The following is a 23,356-nucleotide window of genomic DNA, read 5'->3' as shown; positions in this document are numbered from 1 at the left end:
ATGGGAAACACTGTAGTCTCATAATTGAAGTGTAAATTCTGCAGATTACATCATTGTCCAGTATTGTACTGTCAGCAATTTATTATAAAAACGTTTTCATAATTGTAACATACATATTTACATACATAATTATTCAGGTGCATGTGTAATAACTTGCGAAAACTTGATGCTACAGCAGCACTTCTTCTTCGTCGTCATCTTGTCTGATGCACTCAACCATGCGTCCTTACCATAGACTGTATGGTTCTAACCTCGCCCCTCCCCACCCCACAACCATTCGAATTTCCGTAGGTGGGAATTATTAATGATATTCTAATGGACCGCTTTGTGACATCACAAAACCCCGAAAACAAAGGCTGTAGTCCAAACGAGTAGTTGTAGTTCTTGAAAAGGGATTTTTAAAAAACGAAATATCTCCCTTTGGAGTGGACTTTGAGATTTGTAAGTTTGAAGATCTTTTTTATGCCCAAACATACACACTACACACTGACTAAAATTCAAAAAGTGAAAAAGCATAATAGGACCCCTTTAAAGCTCTGCCTCTCATTAATCTCATTAATATTCATTAGAATAACATTTAAAACTTTGGGGTCAGTAAGACTTTTTTTCAATAAGAAATGTTTATTGAGCACCAAATCAGCATATTAGAACGATTTCCGAATGATCGTGTTACACTGAAGACTGGAGTAATGGCTGCTGAAAATTCAGCTTTGCCATTACAGGAATACATTACATTTTAAATTATATTAAAACACAAAAAAGTTATTTTATATTGTAATTAACAAAATGGCTGTTTTACTGTATTTCTGATCAAATAAAGGCATAAGAGCATAAGACACTTCTTTCAAAAGCATTAAAAAAATCGTATAGTACAAGTGTACCTCTTGTGCTATAGATATTACAAAAAAGCTTATCTAAAACCAGGAGCATTTTCCCCAGTCTTAGCACAGTGTGTTAATTGTGTACATGTACTATAATTAATGAATGATACACACAGAATCTATTTTTTAGCTCACATTCCTCTCTCTTTCTTTTTAATGTATTTTTCAGGCTCAGCCTATGGAGCTTCGAGCAGTGAAAGACTTCACAGAGCTCAGAAAACTCACTCTACAGGCGAATGATCTAGTGACTGTAATAGATCATGGGTAAGACAGGGGTTTGAGGGCAATCAAGATAAAGGAATGAAAAAAATTCATTTAATTTTCATTTCAATTAGATTTTTCTTTCTTCTATTTCTCCCTTTATTTTCATTTACTTTTTTATTAATTTTAACATAAATTTTCTATATTGTCAGTTTCCTTACCTTATACCCTTGGCATTGTTAAAAGTTGTTATCAGTCATGCCAATAAATCTTTGCTGACTCTCACTCTGATAAAGGTTGTGGGTAATTATTAACCTGCCTTCCCTCCCTTTGACTTAGTAGAATTCAATTCATAGCTCAACCTACCTCAAGCTCACGTTTAGAAAAAAAATGAAAGAACAGATTCGGATTGACTAGGTACCAATTACTTTGTCCAGTTTTACGTAAACTTTAGTGACATTTTATAGAATTCAAATAGCAGATTGAATATAGATTTAACAATAGACTGAATTTTGGAGCACAAATGTAGAGCACACAGACCAAAAATGGTCAAAAATGCAAAGGAGCTGTAGATTATCTGTCTAAATTTATTTGTAAAGTAAAAAGTAGAGATTGCTAAATAGGGCTTTGTGGTGATCCTCAGAAACGGTAAAAATGACTGCCCTTTGATCTCTGTACTTTTATGCTCTTGTGTTTTATTGTAGGCTGGAAATGTGTGAGTGGAAGGGCCAAAACCAGAGAACTCTAAGTGTTGGCTGGTTTCCCCCTGCATTGGCTGCCCCGGCTCTCACAGTAGCAGTTCCTGCGCCTGGTCCGGCTCTGATCTCTTCCCCTGTTAAAGGCAGTCTACAGCACACTGGCCATGGAGACACGGACCAAGCACGCAGCTGGGGCAACCCAGAACGAATAGATGAGTGAGTGACTTTTTAAATTAAGTTATAAACTATAAGCTTTGAATTCACTAAGCAGTTGTCACTCGAATTAGACTGTGTGTGTGTGTGACTTTTGCCAATTTCTGTGTACTTTTAAGCTCCAGACGTTGGAGGATTCCATTATCAAGAGAGAAGGAAGGCTCCAATCTGACGAAAATGGCAGGTAAGGACTTAAAATATACTGTAACAAACTTCACACACTATCATTTGAGCATTATTCAAGGCCTGAATTTAATATAAAAGAGGTTATTGTCTTGTACACATACACTAACATTCAAAAGTTAGAGGTCAGCAGGATTTCTTTAAAAAACATTTTTTAATTCAATAAGGGATGCATTAAATTGATCAAAAGTAACTGTGAAGACTTTTACATTGTTACAGAAGATTTCTGTTTCAAATGAACTTTCAATTCATCAAAGAATCCTGAATCCTAATAAAAATCACGAATTCCACAAACAATTGAAGTAGCACAACTGTTTTCAACATGATGATAATAATAAATGTTCCTTGAGCACCAAATCAGCATGTTAGAATGATTTCTGGAGGACCACGTGATAATGTATCCAGTCACGTTCTGTGTCTTACTTTCAATCTTCAGGCATCTCAAGGAGTCTGGAGTCTGTCCTTGGTGGTCCACAGGACAAAGGTCGAGGTCCTGGTGGGAATGCAGCTCAGAGAGCCGACCCACGCAGACTCATGCAGTGCAATTTAATGCAAGATCCACGCAGGTTTAGTGATGCTATTGTCATCCCACCTGCACGGCCACCACCCCCCAGCTTCAAATGCATCAGCCCACCAAACACTGGCTTCAAATGCGTCAAACCCCAGATGATGACCCAGGATCGGAGACCAGTAAACCCAGCGGGCTGGGCCCCTCAAACTCATTCACAGCTACAGTTCCAGTTCCAGTTCCAACCACAGCAGCAGTGTTTAGGGAATAGCAACCTTGCCAGGATGGCACATCTGGCCAAGTCAAGCCCTCAGTTAGATGATGGCCCTGAGAAAGAGAAGGAGAGAGACAAAGAGCAAGAGAAAGAGAAAGAAAGAGAGCGGGAGAAGGCAAAGGAGAGGTATCCGCCACAAGTTAACAAGGAAGCGGTCATAGCGCAAGTATGCAGATTTCCTCAGATCCAACAACTTTGCTTTGCCTTGTAAAAGTGTTTTCAGTACTTATAACAGTAGAATAGACTGACACACACACACACGTTTGTTTCTGTGAATTGTGGGGACATTCCATAGACTTCTATTACTTTTATACTGACCAAATTATATTTTTTATCCCCTAACCCTAAACCTACCCCTTACAGAAAACCTGTTTACATTGTTACACTTTCAGATAAACATCATTTACTATTTTTAATCATTTTTTTTCCCTCGTGGAGACTGCAGGCTGGTCCCCACAATGTAGCATAAACAAGCACACACACACACACATGCTCATTTCACAAAATAGAAAACTGTTCATTTAAATTGCAATAATATTTCACAATTATAGTGTTTTTACTGTATTTTTGCTAACATTTTTTTAATAATACAGTTCCTATTTAATGCTGTTGCTGATATGTTAAATGCTGATTGGTCATCAGGTTCAGGAGGCAGTACATGGAGTGACCATTGAGCAGGTTCAGAAAGCTCTGTATCGCAGTGACTGGAATCCTGTACGGGCGGAGCAGCAGCTTAAGGTAATAGAGAATGAACCCTTGTTTATTCAATGTAAATCATTTCAATTAATTCATCGCATTACTTGTACTTATTCTTTTGTTTTTCCATTACATCATTAGACAGACCAGCTGTATTACATGACTCAGAGCTCTCGTGAGGAATGTCAAAAAATCCTTGCCCGCTACAAGTGGGACCTGCAGCTGGCAGGACGTTACATCATACGACAAGACAGAGATAGAGACAGAGACAGAGACAGAACTGCGCTGGATAGAAGAGGAGAAAGAGTTTAATGCAAGACAATGTTAACTCGTAAGATGGTTCATAATTATTGAGGATTTCACCCTGAAGTTTCCATCCACCTCCAATGTGAAACTATCTATAGTGACTCTGTATTATGTGCTTAATTAATACATTTGTGACATCAGTTATTTGTTTGGAAAGACAGCATAATCATTCTTTTTAAATGCAGAATGACATTCTAGTTGCCATTGTGACTATTGTTAGTTTGCAGTTTTTGTATATAAATTAGGTTTGTTAAAATGTTAAATGTGTTAAATTCAGCAAAACTGTGTAAATGTATATGATGAATTTGTAAATACAAAGTGTTATAAATATTTGTATCTGTTTAATAAAATAAAACATGCATTTTTATTTGTTTGTTTTCTGATTTTCATACATTATTAGAAGTTAAAACACAACAGGTTATGGAAAATAACATGCTGAATATTTACCATAAAGATATGGCTCAGTTTCTCCAGGTTGACTCCAGGTAACAATGTCAAGGCACAAACGGGTATATTTATTGCAAAGACAAAGTGAGACACGTAAAATGCTTACATATGAATTGAAATGAAAACGTCTTCAGAAACTTATCAATACTGTTTATTCAGTTTTATAGCTAACCCTGTGCAAATAAATGTTCTGTGAAGTTACATCAACTCTAATGGGACATGCAAGTGAAAAGAAGTGAAAAGTCCCCAAAGAGAAGGAGAGAGAAACTAGGTTGTTTTGCTGTACCCAAAACAACCACAGTGTGTCATAGTTACACATATGTTTGACAGATCTCAGTCTTTCAATGCGTTATAAATGTAGCTACTTACATTCTGCTATCAATATGTCTGCTGTATAGTGGGACTGGGACTATTATTTAAGGAAACATAGTTGTCTTCAAAACACAACCAGACCGAGGCATTTGAGCAGACAATATTGGATTCCAGGTGCTTGTAGGCACCTTTCACTGAGCTCATGTCGGTAGTGTTGAAAACATGATGATCATTTAAAATGTAGCCTAATGGAATTCCCATTGGATGATCCATCAAAAAATATTTTACAGAGATATAAATAAAAAAAATAAAAAAAATCCAGAGCATGCGTGTGCGAGTTGGTTTGCCAGGTAAAAATACAATTAGGCTACGTGTAAAATGTCATTGTTAACTGTGTCTGATATGACAACTACGCTAGTCATAGTCCCATGAAATGATAAATAGCAAATAACACATACTGAATTTCCGTTATTTTTTGTTTATTTTTAGTAAAATCAAATGAGACCTTGTTGTTTGTAACTGTAAGCCAGCGGAGCAGAGAGCCAGGGTGGAGCCGGCGGAGCAGAGGACCAAGGCGGAGCTGGCAGAGCAGAGAGCCAGGGTGGAGCCGGTGCAGCAGAGGGCCAAGGCGGAGCCAGCAGAGCAGAGGGCCAAGGCGGAGCCGGCAGAGCAGAGAGCCAGGGTGGAGCCGGCGGAGCAGAGGGCCAAGGCGGAGCCAGCAGAGCAGAGAGCCAGGGTGGAGCCAGCGGAGCAGAGAGCCAGGGTGGAGCCAGCGGAGCAGAGGACCAAGGCGGAGCTGGCAGAGCAGAGAGCCAGGGTGGAGCCGGTGCAGCAGAGGGCCAAGGCGGAGCCAGCAGAGCAGAGGGCCAAGGCGGAGCCGATGACCACCAGAGCAGACAAAGCGTTCATAAGTGGACACCCCCATCTTAAGAGGCGCGGAAGTGGACAACACCACCACTGGAGGATCTGCAGCGAACGCCGCCACCTCTGGAGGTTCTGCAGCGAATGCCGCCACCTCTGGAGGTTCTGAAACAATAGCAACAGGAGCTTCATTAAACACAGGGAGTTCAGAAATATTGTATGAGGTTGGAATGGAGGCGCCAGGGAAAACCAAGAGATTGGGGATGAGTGCCCCTGCTGTTTTAGGAGGAGCAGAAGCGGATGTCACCATCATGAAAGGTTCTGCAACAAAAGTTGCCAACTCTGGGGGAGCTGGAGTGGACTCAGGGACCAGAGTAAGCTCAGAAGTGGATTCGAGGACAGGAACAGACTCGGGAATGGATTCTGAGATTAGAGCGGACTCTGGATCAGACTCATAGGCCGGAGCGGACGCATGAGCTGGGGTGAACTCTGGAGCAGACTCAGAAATGGATTCTGGAACTAGAACCGGCTTGGGGATAAATTCAAGTACTGGAGCAGGCTCTGGGACTGGAGCGGGCTCTGAGTCAGAAGCGGGCTCTGGGACTGGAGCAGGCTCTGGATCAGATTCAAAGACTGGAGAGGGTTCTGGGGTAAACTTAGGGACTAGAGTGGGCGCCACCACCTCGGGAGGTTCTGCAGTGGAAGCTGCAACCTCTGGGGAAACTACGGTGGTGTGTGCAGCCCAAACACAGAGAATGGCCGTAGCCATAACTGGCAGGACAGAGAGTACATTATCTATCTCCAAGACTGACTGTGCTATGCCTGGGGAACTGGAGTGAGTAGCTGCCGGCAGGCTTGAGAACACTGAGTCTGCCTGGCTCGGGAGCGATGAGTCTGTGTGGCTCGGGATGACAGCTATGACGTGATGAGACTCTGGATGATCAGCTGTGACTTGACATGACTCAGGCTCTGGAAGATCAGCAGGCTCTGGAAGATCATCCTTCTAATGTGAGACAGCTGTGAACTGATGATGAGATCTAATGAGTGACAGGTGATGCAATAGATGATGAGTCCGGCAAAGGATTATGGGGAATGTAGTCCAGGGTGAATGGCAAAAGTCAGGGATGGAGTGCCCACTGGTGGAGCTCATGGGCACTCCAGTTGGTGATCGTGACAGTAACTATGGCAATGTCTGCCCCAAGACTGCACAAAACATTTCCACTACGAGAGAAAGCGGCAGCCGCACGGCGATTCCTGGATGTCATAATCTCCATATGATTATCTCGACAAAATGATCTCGTAGCCACGACATATTATCATGCTCCCACGAGTTAATATGATGTTCCCAAAAAATAAATATCTCGTGGCCACGACGTATTATCATGTTTTCACGAGGATTATAATGACTTATACTGTCTTTTTACGCGTTGCCTTGCATCGCACCTTGTAAACATAAAACCATGTCTGCATTTGTGACAAACTGGCAAAACTCGTTCAGAACAAAAAATCCGCTGTTTGAAAATACATGTCTATTAAAAAAAAAAAAACTACCATAAAAAATTCAGTTGTGTTAAATTTCAAATGTTCAATATTCAAGTTTAAAAAAAAATCTAATTCAGAACTATGTTAAATGACACATAAAATTCAGTTTTGTTAAATTACACTTTTTGAATTTACACAATTCAAATTCAAATAGTTTTGACATATTATGAGCTCCATAACTATCAGGGTTAGGTGCTTCTACACCCTTGTTAATCAGCTATCATTTCACACTAATTTTAGGAATAAATTCTGGGTAGGGTTAGGTTTAGGGGTAGGGATTAGGTTTAGTCTATATTTTTGGACAGTAATGTTGATCCAGGATCAACAAAAGATGGAAGACAATATTTAATATACACATGGGCCTATAATTTAGTATTTTGTCTCTAATGAAAAGTAGTCTGTTCCCTGTAGCCTCTTCTGGAACTATTTTATCAATAAAGATATGGACGTGCATTTATGTGTTTAGTCTGCTGAAGTACTATTTATTTTGTCCCTTAGATAAAAATATTTCATGTTTTTAAATTTTTTATTTTAATAATATTTATTTCACAGTATAGGAACAACAGCATAAAAGGGAATGTAAGTGTATTTACTCTTCAAAGTTAAGTACACATCAGTGAGGATTAGATCTCTGTATTTAGTATCATGTTCAATATCGTGGAACCAGATGGCTGAAAGCTGGAGCCAAATAAAAAAATGGTGTATACTAAAGAAAGCGAAAGTGAATGCTACAGAAGTTATTTCTGAGTTCTTTTTTTTTTTTACTCTTTTCATTCATAATGAGGGCTCAAATAACTAAAATATATATAACTGTGTTTTGTAAGTAGCCTACCATTAAAAAAAGTTAAAGTCAAATAAATTATTTAGTTTAGTTTTTTTTTTACTTTTTTGTGCCATTTTCCTGGAGAATTTGGATATTATTAGTAACATTTTTTACTTTACAAGAACATCACCAATTTGCAGACTGCATTTAACCTTTAAGACTGCAAAATCTGGTAAAGGGGTTGTAATGCAAGTAAACAGGTTGGACAAGAACAAGTATATCTTGTTGACTTCTTATGCCCTTGACTGTCTAACATGATTCTACTGGGTCCTGATTGCATGGTTAAATGTGCATTTAACCTTTCATTTTGGTGGGCATAAAAGGCTAATCTTTTTCCCTGTTTTTAAAGAGTACCTTTCTTAATTTAAAAAGAGATACTGCTTCAAAACTTTCTTTATGATGGTTTATAGTAAGTTGTGGTAAACATTAGACATTAGTTCCTTGGTGATTTTGTTGTGAAAGTCCAATTTGTAACAGTAAATATTGAACAGGTCTAATATTGTTACAATGTGTGTACATGTTTTAAAATAAGCCTACATTTCAACACATTTTAGTTTCTTGTTCGGCAGAAGTAATCCTATGAATGTGAAACCTGAAAAATGCACAAGTAACAACAAATCAAAAGAATGTTTAATTGACTATATTTATATTTGCACAGTAGCAGTATATGATTGTCAGTTTTGTCTAGAGCTAAATACGAGTACGAGAGCTAAAAAATAGTGCTGACATCATCAGAAACTGACATTTTGAAGAGTTACAGCCGAATGGCAGTACATTTGGTTCATTTGTGCTGTACAAATAAAACTACAAGGTTGTGGAAAACACTGTTCAATATTTTCCTAACAGTGCATGTGTGCTGAAAGCACTAAAATTCACTAAAAAGGAAAGTAGAACTGAAGAATATTCCATTCCAAGGAACAGATGAGGTCCCCACGAGTCCATTGAAGTGTGTAGGTTTCTCCATCTTGACAAAGGTTGCCTGCCTGTTTTGCATTTTTCTCTATGACGGCATTAGTAGTATGTATACTGTCATTCAGACCATACCACACTCTCACTCAAACCGCCTGCATATGACTGTTTCTGCTATGGGAGGAGAGAAAAGCAGTTCTCTGAAAAGCAAACTCCCTCAAATGGAAAGCAGACTCATCAAATCATCTGCATATGCAAAACTGGGATTTGCTCCAGGTCCTTATTAATCCTTACAGACTCCATACTGGCCTCTCAGAGACAGGATATTATAAATGTAGACACTCTTTAAAAAAGAAAAAGAAAAAAAAGGAAGGCATTTCATGATGCCCTTAATAATTTTAGAAATAAATGTCCACCTTTGTCAAAGAACATGATGTCCTGTAAGAAGAAAAGGAAAGAGAAAAAGAGATCATTCCAAACAAGAATCATTACTATAATGCTATATATTTTAATACAACTGTATGCTGTTGATATTTTCTTAACTGATGTAATTTCAAAATATATAGTGCCTTGTCTAAATCATTTTCAAAACAGCTAAAAATATCAGCTATGAATGAACTTTCCTAGCATACAATATTCTGTGAATCGCTGAAATCATTGGCTTAATACTCACAATAAAGAGGCAAGCACCCAAAAGTACAGCCTTCATTTTAACATCCATGTCCAGAGGGAACTGGATACAAAAGTTGCTGGCATCACTGATGCATTTCTTTAATAAACCACTCCGTTGTTTTGTGATTCGACCAAAAGACTGTTCACCAATAATGCCTTTAACCTAAAGACAGACCTTCTTAGTGGTGCAAAAGACATGTGTAATCCTAACATCAAATGCTAAACACCTTTAAACTTATCTTGCCTGAAATAAACGTTACCTCAAAGTCTATGTCACCACAGCATTTGAATGGAAGGAAGGGTCCCTGGATCTTCAGTAGTACCTCATTATTGGGGCCCAGGATGGTGAATTTTGGTAAAAAGGACCACTCCTGTTTCACATAGCCTATGATTACTCCAGGGGGAGCCTGTACCTCAATCTGAGGGTGGAAAATGCACATCAATTAATAAACAACAAAATAAAGTATGTCAAAAAATGTGCAATAAGCAGACAACCTCATTTATAAGGCACCTTGGAGTGACAGGTGCTTCAAGAGCACCGAATAGAAATTTATAGCAGTTTCCACATTTCTAATAGGAATGCTACATCCTCTCCAATTTAAGTGTACATTTAAAAAAGAGTAACTGCAAAAAGTTCTAGAGTATGGAATATTAAATAGTGAATCGAATAACTCAAATAGTGATAGACACATGATAGACACGTGCCTAAGAAGCATGTACTGTAAACACACTGCTAAAAATAGAGCACTTTCCATCTCATGCTAAATCAGTTTAACCCCCGTACCACTGTCCCATAAATAGAATAAGCTCAAATCACTGCACAGCTGCTTGCAAGCATGTTCTTCAAAACTCAACAACTAAATCATATCATATTCTAGCAAGATTAGTTTGAAATTACCCCTTCAAATTGCTATCCTCAACCTTTGACTGCAGAATTAGGGGAAAAAAGCAAAATTGTGTCAACAAAGTTTTTTTTTTTTTTTAAAGAGTCAACCAAAAAGATTAATGAAACAGCTTCAAACTTGCTTGTGAGCAGCTCAATCCCTCACTAAACCATCAGTCATTTTTATATATATATATAGGATATACTATATATATAGGTTTGTGAGAATTGAATCTCTTGTTGTAGATTATGAACATCCCTTCGTTACAGCACATAGTTGTGACCGTTGATAAAAGCTAAACTATGCAAATCTTTAATAAGCAATTACGTAAATTGTCAATTGTCAATCATTCTAGGTCAAAGATTGACTATTTTTTGGTCTGAAGCCCATGCAGCATGTTGGAACTCCTTTCAACATTTGTGTTAAAATGTTTTATTTAGCTGATATATTAGCCTTGACAAGATAAAGTCTGTTCTACCTCTTGCAGGAAGCAGCGCATTGGTCTGTGCAACTGAATGACCTCTTGGTCCATGCTGTCCTTAATATGCATTTTAAAACCGTGTGCTGGACCAAAGAAATTGCGTATAAAGCAGTCACTGTCTTCTTTGGCGTGGTAGATCTCTTGCCCGATGCTGTTCTTGATCTCATACTGGTTGTTAGTCTCAAAGCCAGTTAATACTGTAGACAAGTATGATCAAAGATTGCCAGATTAAAATATCTCTTAGGTTTAAACAGTGAAAGTATGCAATATTTTAGAGTGTTAACAGAAATGCTTTCAAGCATTGGCAGTGCTCTAACATACTTAATAAAAAACAAACAAGAAGGGACTAGGAGAAGAAGACTCACTCTCTATACACTCTATTTTTTGGTGAATAAGTATCTGGTCGATCTGAAATGCACAAAAAATAACAGGTAGTAACCAGACATCACACTTCCAGAAAGAAGTATTGATAGAACGAGACAGATAAGGCCCACCTGAGTGAAGTACTCGAGACCGGGTGGTACTCCAAAAAGTAGAACTGGTGGAGGAACTGCAGGTGCTAGAGACGTTTGTGAGGAGGATGGAGATACACCATCATTAGCCTTTCATTGTCTACAGCATTAATGTTCATTAAGTACATCCACACTATTCAACAAAGTAGCCTACATAGGAAACTATTAAATTAATAGTCTGTTTTGAGAAGTACAAGTTGAGCTGTTTAGCTTGTTCATAACTGATTTAATTGTATGTTGTTAAGCCTAATTTGCTTCCAACTTTAAAAGAAGCAACATTTGCATATCTAAATATTATAGAACACACTATGCTTACCTGCATATGGCTGAGCTTGGTGAAGTGCTGGGCTGCTTGGATCAGACTGTGTCAAGACTGACTGAACTGGAGGTGGTTGATTCACTGACTGAAGTTCTATGACTTCTGACTGAGGCATGGGATTTGAAAGGTTGTTTTGGACGGGATGACCTAGTTTAAGACAATAATCAACATTTTTTATTTTATTGATTTGCGTCCTTATTTGTATTGATGTTCTCCCGTGTTCCTAGATCATTGATTGAACTGACAAAAAAAGAGACAACAAAGTACATTTGAAAATGTTAACTTTTATTGTATATGAGAAAAAGGCCATTGTTTTAGTTGAACATGTGAACATCTAAATATATCATTCACATACACATTTATTCTTTTTACCTGCATATGCCTGAATCTGGTGTGGTGCTGGATTACCTGGACTAGACTGATTCCTGACTGTCTGAACTGGAGGTGGATGATTGCCTGACTGGAGCCCTGCAGGTGGAGGAACCTGCTCAGGTACACCATAACGTTGCACAGGATATGCTGATATGTGCTGTCCTGGCTGAGGCATTTGGACTGGATAGCCAAGTTTAAGACAATAATCAACAATGTGAGAAAACCATGACAGTTTTAGTTTTAATAATCTAGTAAATTTGACCAATAATAACGTTTTTATATCATTTCAATATCCAAATACTTCAAATTTCTCAAATACTTTTATTATTATTATTATTATTATTATAATTATTATTACCTGTGTATGACTGAACCTGGTGAGGTGCTGAGTTACTTGGACTAGACGGATTCATGACTGTCTGAACCGGAAGTGGTTGATTCTGTGGCTCTAGCCCCGCGGCTGGAGGAACCGGTCCAGGTCCTGCTGTCTGAGGTATGGTGGAGGGTAAGTAATTTTGGATTGGGTAGCCTACTTTAAGACAATAATCAATAAAGTGTGAAAACCATGAACTTTTTAGATTTAATAATCTCGTTCATTTCCTTATGACATTCCAATAATAATGTTTTTTTTTAGAACATTTAAACATCTAAATTTTACAAACTTCTCAAACATTCTATGTTTACCTGTGTATGACTGAACCTGGTGAGGTACTGGATTACTTGGACCAGGCAGATTCATGACTGTCTGAACCAGAAGTGGTTGATTCTGTGGCTCTAGCCCCGCGGCTGGAGGAACCGGTCCAGGTCCTGCTGTCTGAGGTATGGCACTTGGAGGGTAATTTTGGATTGGGTAGCCTACTTTAAGACAATAATCAATAAAGTGTGAAAACCATGAACTTTTTAGATTTAATAATCTCGTTCATTTCCTTATGACATTCCAATAATAATGTTTTTTTTTAGAACATTTAAACATCTAAATTTTACAAACTTCTCAAACATTCTATGTTTACCTGTGTATGACTGAACCTGGTGAGGTACTGGATTACTTGGACCAGGCAGATTCATGACTGTCTGAACCAGAAGTGGTTGATTCTGTGGCTCTAGCCCCGCGGCTGGAGGAACCGGTCCAGGTCCTGCTGTCTGAGGTATGGCACTTGGAGGGTAATTTTGGATTGGGTAGCCTACTTTAAGACAATAATCAATAAAGTGTGAAAACCATGAACTTTTTAGATTTAATAATCTCGTTCATTTCCTTATGACATTCCAATAATAATGTTTTTTTTTAGAACATTTAAACATCTAAATTTTACAAACTTCTCAAACATTCTATGTTTACCTGTGTATGACTGAACCTGGTGAGGTACTGGATTACTTGGACCAGGCAGATTCATGACTGTCTGAACCAGAAGTGGTTGATTCTGTGGCTCTAGCCCCGCGGCTGGAGGAACCGGTCCAGGTCCTGCTGTCTGAGGTATGGCACTTGGAGGGTAATTTTGGATTGGGTAGCCTACTTTAAGACAATAATCAATAAAGTGTGAAAACCATGAACTTTTTAGATTTAATAATCTCGTTCATTTCCTTATGACATTCCAATAATAATGTTTTTTTTTAGAACATTTAAACATCTAAATTTTACAAACTTCTCAAACATTCTATGTTTACCTGTGTATGACTGAACCTGGTGAGGTACTGGATTACTTGGACCAGGCAGATTCATGACTGTCTGAACCAGAAGTGGTTGATTCTGTGGCTCTAGCCCCGCGGCTGGAGGAACCGGTCCAGGTCCTGCTGTCTGAGGTATGGCACTTGGAGGGTAATTTTGGATTGGGTAGCCTACTTTAAGACAATAATCAATAAAGTGTGAAAACCATGAACTTTTTAGATTTAATAATCTCGTTCATTTCCTTATGACATTCCAATAATAATGTTTTTTTTTAGAACATTTAAACATCTAAATTTTACAAACTTCTCAAACATTCTATGTTTACCTGTGTATGACTGAACCTGGTGAGGTACTGGATTACTTGGACCAGGCAGATTCATGACTGTCTGAACCAGAAGTGGTTGATTCTGTGGCTCTAGCCCCGCGGCTGGAGGAACCGGTCCAGGTCCTGCTGTCTGAGGTATGGCACTTGGAGGGTAATTTTGGATTGGGTAGCCTACTTTAAGACAATAATCAATAAAGTGTGAAAACCATGAACTTTTTAGATTTAATAATCTCGTTCATTTCCTTATGACATTCCAATAATAATGTTTTTTTTTAGAACATTTAAACATCTAAATTTTACAAACTTCTCAAACATTCTATGTTTACCTGTGTATGACTGAACCTGGTGAGGTACTGGATTACTTGGACCAGGCAGATTCATGACTGTCTGAACCAGAAGTGGTTGATTCTGTGGCTCTAGCCCCGCGGCTAGAGGAACCGGTCCAGGTCCTGCTGTCTGAGGTATGGCACTTGGAGGGTAATTTTGGATTGGGTAGCCTACTTTAAGACAATAATCAATAAAGTGTGAAAACCATGAACTTTTTAGATTTAATAATCTCGTTCATTTCCTTATGACATTCCAATAATAATGTTTTTTTTTAGAACATTTAAACATCTAAATTTTACAAACTTCTCAAACATTCTATGTTTACCTGTGTATGACTGAACCTGGTGAGGTACTGGATTACTTGGACCAGGCAGATTCATGACTGTCTGAACCAGAAGTGGTTGATTCTGTGGCTCTAGCCCCGCGGCTGGAGGAACCGGTCCAGGTCCTGCTGTCTGAGGTATGGCACTTGGAGGGTAATTTTGGATTGGGTAGCCTACTTTAAGACAATAATCAATAAAGTGTGAAAACCATGAACTTTTTAGATTTAATAATCTCGTTCATTTCCTTATGACATTCCAATAATAATGTTTTTTTTTAGAACATTTAAACATCTAAATTTTACAAACTTCTCAAACATTCTATGTTTACCTGTGTATGACTGAACCTGGTGAGGTACTGGATTACTTGGACCAGGCAGATTCATGACTGTCTGAACCAGAAGTGGTTGATTCTGTGGCTCTAGCCCCGCGGCTGGAGGAACCGGTCCAGGTCCTGCTGTCTGAGGTATGGCACTTGGAGGGTAATTTTGGATTGGGTAGCCTACTTTAAGACAATAATCAATAAAGTGTGAAAACCATGAACTTTTTAGATTTAATAATCTCGTTCATTTCCTTATGACATTCCAATAATAATGTTTTTTTTTAGAACATTTAAACATCTAAATTTTACAAACTTCTCAAACATTCTATGTTTACCTGTGTATGACTGAACCTGGTGAGGTACTGGATTACTTGGACCAGGCAGATTCATGACTGTCTGAACCAGAAGTGGTTGATTCTGTGGCTCTAGCCCCGCGGCTGGAGGAACCGGTCCAGGTCCTGCTGTCTGAGGTATGGCACTTGGAGGGTAATTTTGGATTGGGTAGCCTACTTTAAGACAATAATCAATAAAGTGTGAAAACCATGAACTTTTTAGATTTAATAATCTCGTTCATTTCCTTATGACATTCCAATAATAATGTTTTTTTTTAGAACATTAAATTTTACAAATTTTACAAACTTCTCAAACATTCTATGTTTACCTGTGTATGACTGAACCTGGTGAGGTCTTGGACCAGACCAGAAGTGGTTGATTCTGTGGCTCTAGCCCCGCGGCTGGAGGAACCGGTCCAGGTCCTGCTGTCTGAGGTATGGCACTTGGAGGGTAATTTTGGATTGGGTAGCCTACTTTAAGACAATAATCAATAAAGTGTGAAAACCATGAACTTTTTAGATTTAATAATCTCGTTCATTTCCTTATGCATTCCAATAATAATGTTTTTTTTTAGAACATTTAAACATCTAAATTTTACAAACTTCTCAAACATTCTATGTTTACCTGTGTATGACTGAACCTGGTGAGGTACTGGATTACTTGGACCAGGCAGATTCATGACTGGCTGAACCGGAAGTGGTTGATTCTGTGGCTCTAGCCCCGCGGCTAGAGGAACCGGTCCAGGTCCTGCTGTCTGAGGTATGGCATTTGGAAGGTACCTCTGGACTGGATAGCCTAGTTTAAGACAAAAATTGAGAGTGAAAGTGAAAACCTTGAATGTTCTAAGATTCAAGTTAGTATAGTAACATAACATTTCTTCTTTATGTGCAAGCATTTGTATTGATGAGATATGTATTATATTTGAAAATATAAACTTTCATTGTCTATTTTGAAAAGCAGAGCCTTTTAGTTACACATTTGAACATCTAAATGTTATGTATCACTCAGATATATAAATGTATTGTATGTTTACCTTTATACGGCTGAATCATGTAAGGCACTGCATTAATTGGAACAGACGGATTCATGACGGGCTGAACTGGAGGTGGTTGATTCTCTGGCTGAAGCCCGGCAGGTGGAGGAGCCAGATCAGGACCTTAAAGAGAGTGAAAATCTTAAACTTTCCAGTTAGTATAGTATCAAATATTCATCTGTTTAAAACACTATTTGAATTATTTGTGTATGTAATCTGGATTACTAAATAACAGCAAAGTAAATTTAGTACAGCCTAACTATCATGTTGCTAAATTTAATTTCCTTCCGACTTTAGAAAATTAGAAACACTTAGATATACACAGTGTTGGGGAGTAACTAGTTACATTTTCTTGTTATGATTTTAAATATGTATTTAACCTCAGAATGATTTCAAAGTAACCTGGGATCACCGCAGAAGCTGTGGCAAGTGAGGTTCTTCCTGGGCTGGTGACTGAGTCTCTCGGCCGTGCCGTGCCGTACTGAGCCGTACCGAGCCGAGTCGTACCACGCAGTGGAAAAGCGCCATTAGTTAGCTGTCAAGTTGAAGGAGTTGGACCTCCTTATAAAAAAGCAGGAGTGTGAAGGGCAAAAGATCAGGCTTTGTGCTATAGAGGCACAAGCAGATAGGGATATTAAGATGCATCAGTTAGATTTGCGTGCTCAGGAATTAAATCGAAAACCAGTTCCTATGCCTCGCTCTAGACTCTCCTCTGCTTTATCTCCCGTGACTTCACCTGCTGTTGTTGTACCTCAAATTACTGATAATGCAACTTCTGAGCCGGATTTTGATGTTGGCAAGTATCTTAAACTTGTACCCCCATTTAGAGAAGCAGAAGTGGATTCGTATTCCATTGCCTTTGAACGGGTTGCTATGAAATTACGGTGGCCAAAAGATGTGTGGGCCCTTTTGTTGCAGTGCAGTCTTTCTGGTAAAGCGCAAGAGGTTTGCTCCACCTTACCAATAGATCAGTCGCTTGACTATGATGTAGTAAAATCTGCCGTTCTGAGAGCATTCGAGTTGGTGCCCGAGGCATACCGTCAAAAATTTAGATCACATGTGAAAACGGGCAAACAGGCGTTTGTCGAGTTCGCGAGGAAGAAAACCCTTTTTCAAGAGCTGTTCTTGCTGGAGGACTTCAAAAGTTGTATTCCGGAAAATGTTGTTGTCCATTTGATATATTTTGTCATAAATGAGCAGAAAGTTGCAACCCTTTCCGATGCCGTGGTTTTGGCCGATGAGTTCGTGTTGATGCATCGGAATGTTCCCCCCCGCACGTCGTGTTAATGTATCCCCTTCCGTTTGCGAAGTATCTGATAGGGAAGCGACACGTGTTTTCTCACGCACTGGCAAAGGTGAGGCCCAGTCGAGGGTGCGCCGTAAAAATGCTTTAAGTGATAAGCGAGCTTGCTTTTATTGTCTTGATCCCAGTCACTTAATTTCTGACTGTAAGGCATGGAAGCAAAAGAATCCCGCTTCCAAATCTAAAAGTGTTGCATTCGTACACCCCGCATTTGAGAAAAGCCACACAACCGCTACATCCTATCAGCCTTTCCTCCTGACTGGCTACGTGTCTCACTCAGTTGATTCTGAGAGTAAACCTGTCACCATTTTGAGAGACACTGGGTCAGTTCAGTCATTTATTTTAGAGGAGTTATTGCCCCGGTCTACCGAGACTTACTCTGGTACAGACGTGCTTATATGTGGAACTGGAATGGAGTGTATAAACGTTCCTCTTCACAATGTCTACTTGAAATCAGACCTCGTAACAGGTACTGTAAAACTTGGTGTACGTTCACAGCTTCCTGTCGAGGGGGTGGGCGTTATTCTGGGAAATGACCTCGCAGGGGGTGAAGTGTTTCCCCGACCAATTGTGGTCCATAACCCTAGCGTGTGTGAGCAACCTGACCTAGCACGTCAATTTCCTTCAGCTTTCCCTGCATGCATTGTGACTCATGCTCAATCATCTAAATTCAGAGACATGGAGGATCTCTCTGAATCATTTTTGGTGTCGCATGACGAATTTGTGGAAGATAAGATACCAGTAGAGCCAGAAGTTCGCCCTAACAGCGACAGTGCAGTTACATTTCCTTTTAAAGGTTGGTAAGGAGCAATTGGCTGCTGCACAGAAATTAGACCCCTCATTGGTAAAATGCATTGAAGCTGCTGTTCCTCTTAGTCAAGTGTCTAATGCTAAGGTAGCTTATTTCTGGGAAGATACGGTGCTCATGCGCAGGTGGAGGCGCAAGAATTCTTCCAAATTGTATTGTCAGCTGGTTACAGAGAGCAGGTGTTAAAACTGGCTCACAAACATTTGCTGTCAGGACACTTGGGTGTCACAAAAACCTTTCACCGAGTTTCACGGTACTTTAATTGGCCCGGATTAAAATCTGATGTATCTAACTTTTGTAGATTGTGTCCTGTATGTCAATTGGCCGGGAAACCCAACAAAAATATACCAGTTGCGCCTCTGCAGCCAATACCGGTTATGAGAGAACCTTTTGAGCAACTCCTTGTTGACTGTGTGGGTCCGGTGCCCAAATCTAAGTCAGGACACTAATATATTCTAACAATCATGTGTACCGCCACACGTTTCCTAGAAGTGATTCCTTTACGCTCGATTAAATCCAAAGTCATCATTAAAGAGTTGGTGAAGTTCTGCCCCACCTTCGGTCTGCCCCGTGTTGTGCAAACTGACCTGAGTTAGGGGTTAAACATCAGCTTTCAAGCGCGTACCACCCTGAGTCGCAGGGCGCTTGAAAGATTTTATCAAACCCTTAAATCAGTATCCTCCTACTGCATAGCCAATGGGAAGGATTGGGCTGAGGGTCTTCCATACCTTATATTTGCTGCCCGTGAAGCAGAGCAAGAGAGTCTTGGGTTTAGTTCGGCTGATCTTGTTTTCGGCCACACTGTGCGTGGTCCTTTGAAGTTGCTAAGTGAGCAGTTATTAGCTAAAGACTCTTCGCCTGTGACTGTACTTGACTATGTTAGCACTGTTCGTGAGCAATTGTATAAGGCCTGCGAACTTGCTAGAGAACACTTGGTTACAGCTCAGTCAAAAATGAACCACTACAATAAGAGAAGTGTGAACCGTGGTTTTCAACCGGGTGATAGTGTCATTGTTTTCTTCCAGGTTCTGTGTTTCGAGCTAAATACTTGGGCCCATATGAAGTCAAAGAAAAGCTCAGTGACATGAATTATGTCATTCACACTCCTAACTGCTGCAGAACTTTAATAAAAAAAAATATAAAAGTAAATAAATAAACAAATTGTAATTATATTGTATTATTTACAAATTACAATTGTAGCACCAGACAGTTACCTATGGCTATTATTTTATTAATACAGTTGTCTGATTGATTTTAGTCTCAAGCATTCAGAAATCACGCAAAAGAAAATGTAGTTTTACTACGATAAAACCATGGTTAATTTTTTGTAAGGGTTGTGATGTCCACATGTTTTTGTTGAAGAAATTGAGGCTGTCGTATTTCTTTTGCAAAAAGGTGGCCAAAAATTAAAGATTAAGTGGATATTTTAATTAAATGTTTGGTCAATATTAAAGGATTTGATCGTCCAGTAAGTGAAACAGCAGCAGTTACCAGGCCTTTGGCTCCCTTTGCAAGCATTTGTAATAATATGTAATGGCTAATTTTTGTAAGGGAACATGGAAAGTCAGAGAGAATATTAGAATATTAGAATACATTAAAACACGTTATTAACGTCAACATCCAAAAAAGTTTCACAGGATTATGAATGTAGGCCTGAAAGTGATACACGGGATTCATCTTTTTTCTTTTTCTTTTCTCAGTGCCGGATTGCTGATGTCTTTTCACGGCATAGTTGTCCATCAATTATGATCATTTGCATTCAGCCATAAACATGAGGTGCGAGCCCGGGAGTTGGTGCCCTACACTGCGTACTCTGCATATAGGGAGCGGCGGTACTGGACCACAACATAGTGCTCGTTTAAAAGCAGGGCGCGGAAGACGTAGGATCCATAGCTAGATGAATTAGTATAGAAGAAGCCCTATGATTACAACGACCACCATTTGAATTTCACAAAATTCTGAAATTATCATACATTATGGGATTTTTTTCATTATTGATCGTACATCGTACAGAGGTCTAAATTATCGTACAAATACGATAATTATCGTACGTCTGGCAACACTGCTATAGAATAAACCCTAGAAAGCGTGACATAATCTGAGGTTGAGTACATGCTGCAGCATGGGCTAGCGGTGCATAGTCAGAGTCCATGGAGTTCGCCCTGTTTATTAGTGCCTAAATCCGACGGCTCCTATTGCTTCTGTACCGACTATCGTAAAGTTAACTCCTTAACGAAACCTGACTCCTTTCCACTGCCTCGGTTGGAAGACTGTGTTGACAGAGTAGGCTCTGCCAGATATGTCACAAATTAGACCTGTTGAAGGGTTATTGGCAAGTGCCCCTAACTCTACGTGCATCTGAGATTTCCGCGTTTGTCACTCCTGAACACTTCCTACAATATCAGGTTTTAGCTTCCGGCATGCGAAATGCACCTGCTACCTTCCAGCGCCTTATGCAGGTGGTCTTGACAGGAGTGCTGAATTGCAACGCGTACCTAGATGTAGTCCTCTATTCAAAAACCTGGGAAGATCATGTAAAAACTTTGAAGTTAGTATTCAGTCGCCTTGCTGCTGCCTCCCTAACCTTGAATCTTGCCAAATGTGAGATAGGTAAAGCTGTGGTAACTTATCTGTGAAAACGAGTTGGCCAGGGTTGTGTCAAGCCAGTTGAGGCTAAGGTTGCTGCCATACTTGAGTTTCCTACACCCAGTAACAAACGTGAGCTACGCCAATTTTTAGCTATGAATGGGTACTACCAGGGTTTCTGCTGTAATTTCTCCACTGTTGTGTCACCTCTTATCGACCTTCTCAGTACTACCAAGAGTTTTAAGTGGAGCACCAAGTGTGATAATGCTTTTTAAGGCCGCAAAAGATCTCATTTGCCATGCACCAGTGTTGTCTGCCCCTAATTTTGACCTGCCTTTCAAACTCCAAATAGATGCCGGTGCTGGAGCAGTCCTGCTGCAGGAGGACTCCCGTGGAATTGACCACCCCATCTGCTACTTCTCTATGAAGTTCTCGAAATGCCAACAACGCTACAGTACGATTGAGAAGGAGGCCCTTGCCTTGCTGTTAGCTCTTCAGCATTTTGAGGTTTACTTAGGAAGTAGTGCCATGCCTATCGATGTGTACACTGACCATAACCCATTGATCTTTCTCTCCCGCATGTCCAACTCCAATCAACGTTTGATGTGCTGGGCCCTAAATGTCCAGGGGCCTCATTTATCAACAGTGCGTACGCACAGATGTGTGCGTAAGAACAGTTTCACGCAAAGTGTGGGATCTACCAACTTGTACTTATACGTAGAAATGTGTGTAAATATAAGCACACCTCTGAGCATGCTTACGCAGAGAATCTAGTGGTAGAATAGCGACACTAGCGAATAGTGTCACAGTATGCATTAAGCAATCCACATAGGCTATGTCCTGTGTTTCCTTTAATTATAAAACATTAAATTTATCATTTGTCTAGTTTTAAACAGACAAGTTGTGTAACTGGTGTCAAACCCTATAAAAGACAGTTGTGACAAATGTTTGTCTCAGACTGTGCAATGGCTTATCTTGCGTTATTTGAAAACTTGGCAAACAATGGGCTCTGCAGAGAACGCGTTTTCAAAGACCACGCTGAGAGTGAGAGCACAGAACGGCTTCTCAGTCGATACCGCTTTCTTTGCCATGATTTCGGTGAGGACACATACATTCACGTGATTTATAAAGGGAGGTGTTGTCACCATATATGGTTCATTGGAGGCGTTTCCGAATGCAAATGACCGTGAACGTGAACGAGCATGGTACTTACTTATGTGGGATTTATCAACAATGATTGCTTACTCATGTGAGTAAGAACTGCATGCGCACGTTTGGAATGCGGATTTTATTGTACTTAGGCACATTCTAAATTTCATTCGTAGGACAAAATATAGAACCTTTTCTACGCACTGTTGATAAATGAAGGCCCAGGAGTAGGCTATAACCTTAATCTCCAGCACATCCGTGGTAAAGACAATGTGGTGGCGGATGCGCTCTCTAGGACTGCAGATGTGGAGACTTAAGCCTGGCTCACACTACAGGATTTTTAGCCCGATTTAGCCCCGATTTCCCCCTCCCAAGAATCGAAGCAAAAATCTTGTCGAGCCCCTCGATCGCTCCCGATGTTCGGATTTCGCCCCGATTCCCCCCTCCCAAGAATCGAAGCAAAAATCTTGTCGAGCCCCTCGATCGCTCCCGATGTTCGGCGCGGATTATCTGGTAATGTGAGGCGTTCACAGATCGAATCTTGCGATCACGTGAGGCGCTCCCTCTGGCAAGATAATCTTAATAATATCTTGTAGTGTGTGATGCCCCATGATGTTCGAATCTTGTAGTGTGTGCATGTTTAAGATTTGAGGGAAGATAATCTGCAAAGATTCTCCTTATGTGTGTGCTGCAACCTGATTTCATAATCGGTTAGGATTTTAAAACTCCTGTAGTGTGAGCCCGGCTTTAAGTGGGTTGGTTAAAACAAAAAAAAATGTATGGCTGACTTGCACTACTATTGGAGTTCTATGAGTAGTTACAGGGGCTGTTTACACCTGGTCACTTCATGCATTTTGTCTGATCGGATATCTATCTGATTTGTTAAAACGTTTCCATTTACACTTGGCCACATAAATGTGTCGTCGCAAAACGGATATATAAATCTGATCTTCAATTCCCGCGCTATATTTAAATTTAACGGAGTTCACGTCAACGAAATAAAAAGATAAGCGCTGCATTTAATTAATTATTAGTTCATTTCAAGATCAAAGACCGCAATAGGAGAGCGCGCGGCATCAGCACTGGAAAGATA

General features: G+C 39.8%; 3 protein-coding genes across 3 annotated transcripts in view; 1 reads left to right on the top strand and 2 right to left on the bottom strand.

Moving 5' to 3' along the window:
- Positions 1-4,254, top strand: part of LOC107750657 (activated CDC42 kinase 1-like) — a 10,778-nt gene extending 6,524 nt beyond the window's left edge. The window contains exons 9-14 of the mRNA XM_016566150.1: positions 1,051-1,145; positions 1,787-1,996; positions 2,113-2,177; positions 2,613-3,124; positions 3,601-3,696; positions 3,796-4,254. Of these exons, the coding sequence (XP_016421636.1) occupies positions 1,051-1,145; positions 1,787-1,996; positions 2,113-2,177; positions 2,613-3,124; positions 3,601-3,696; positions 3,796-3,966 (1,149 nt within the window). The 3' untranslated portion in view covers positions 3,967-4,254. The remainder of the gene's footprint in view (positions 1-1,050; positions 1,146-1,786; positions 1,997-2,112; positions 2,178-2,612; positions 3,125-3,600; positions 3,697-3,795) is intronic.
- A 4,357-nt stretch (positions 4,255-8,611) lies between these two features.
- LOC107750656 (phospholipid scramblase 2-like) lies at positions 8,612-12,488 on the bottom strand. Its single transcript, XM_016566149.1, has 9 exons — positions 12,453-12,488; positions 12,131-12,274; positions 11,720-11,869; positions 11,386-11,450; positions 11,257-11,299; positions 10,889-11,088; positions 9,787-9,945; positions 9,528-9,689; positions 8,612-9,292 (listed from the first exon to the last, which is right to left on the bottom strand). The coding sequence occupies exons 2-9, from the start codon at positions 12,267-12,269 to the stop codon at positions 9,233-9,235; spliced, it is 978 nt and encodes a 325-aa protein (XP_016421635.1). The 5' UTR covers positions 12,270-12,274; positions 12,453-12,488; the 3' UTR covers positions 8,612-9,232.
- On the bottom strand, positions 12,335-17,271 carry LOC107750622 (basic proline-rich protein-like). Its single transcript, XM_016566112.1, has 16 exons — positions 17,235-17,271; positions 16,418-16,540; positions 16,009-16,179; positions 15,779-15,854; positions 15,713-15,738; positions 15,387-15,557; positions 15,061-15,234; positions 14,735-14,908; positions 14,409-14,582; positions 14,083-14,256; positions 13,757-13,930; positions 13,431-13,604; positions 13,105-13,278; positions 12,779-12,952; positions 12,453-12,626; positions 12,335-12,342 (listed from the first exon to the last, which is right to left on the bottom strand). Exons 1-16 carry the CDS (start codon positions 17,269-17,271, stop codon positions 12,335-12,337), a joined length of 2,178 nt encoding a protein of 725 aa, XP_016421598.1.
- Between the last annotated feature and the right edge of the window lie 6,085 nt (positions 17,272-23,356).

This window comes from Sinocyclocheilus rhinocerous, unplaced genomic scaffold (genome assembly GCF_001515625.1).
Source record: "Sinocyclocheilus rhinocerous isolate Xijiao unplaced genomic scaffold, SAMN03320098_v1.1 scaffold19, whole genome shotgun sequence".
In the NCBI taxonomy this organism is placed as follows: domain Eukaryota; kingdom Metazoa; phylum Chordata; class Actinopteri; order Cypriniformes; family Cyprinidae; genus Sinocyclocheilus; species Sinocyclocheilus rhinocerous.
Note: the sequence above shows the minus strand (reverse complement) of the source record. Positions and strands in the feature narration are given on the sequence as shown.

What these genes read in the sequence shown, in the direction of transcription:
- LOC107750622 (XM_016566112.1), bottom strand. Translation starts at nt 17,271, where the DNA reads ATGGAATACGAATCCACTTCTGCTTCTCTAAATGGGG. An exon ending in CCAGGTTCAGTCATACACAG is followed by an intron (nt 15,235 to 15,386) that starts GTAAACATAGAA and finishes ATTGTCTTAAAG; the next exon opens with TAGGCTACCCAATCCAAAAT. An exon ending in CCAGGTTCAGTCATACACAG is followed by an intron (nt 13,279 to 13,430) that starts GTAAACATAGAA and finishes ATTGTCTTAAAG; the next exon opens with TAGGCTACCCAATCCAAAAT.
- LOC107750656 (XM_016566149.1), bottom strand. Translation starts at nt 12,269, where the DNA reads ATGCCTCAGCCAGGACAGCACATATCAGCATATCCTGTGCAACGTTAT. An exon ending in AAAAATAGAGTGTATAGAGA is followed by an intron (nt 11,089 to 11,256) that starts GTGAGTCTTCTT and finishes ACTTGTCTACAG; the next exon opens with TATTAACTGGCTTTGAGACT. An exon ending in TGCGCTGCTTCCTGCAAGAG is followed by an intron (nt 9,946 to 10,888) that starts GTAGAACAGACT and finishes TTCCACCCTCAG; the next exon opens with ATTGAGGTACAGGCTCCCCC.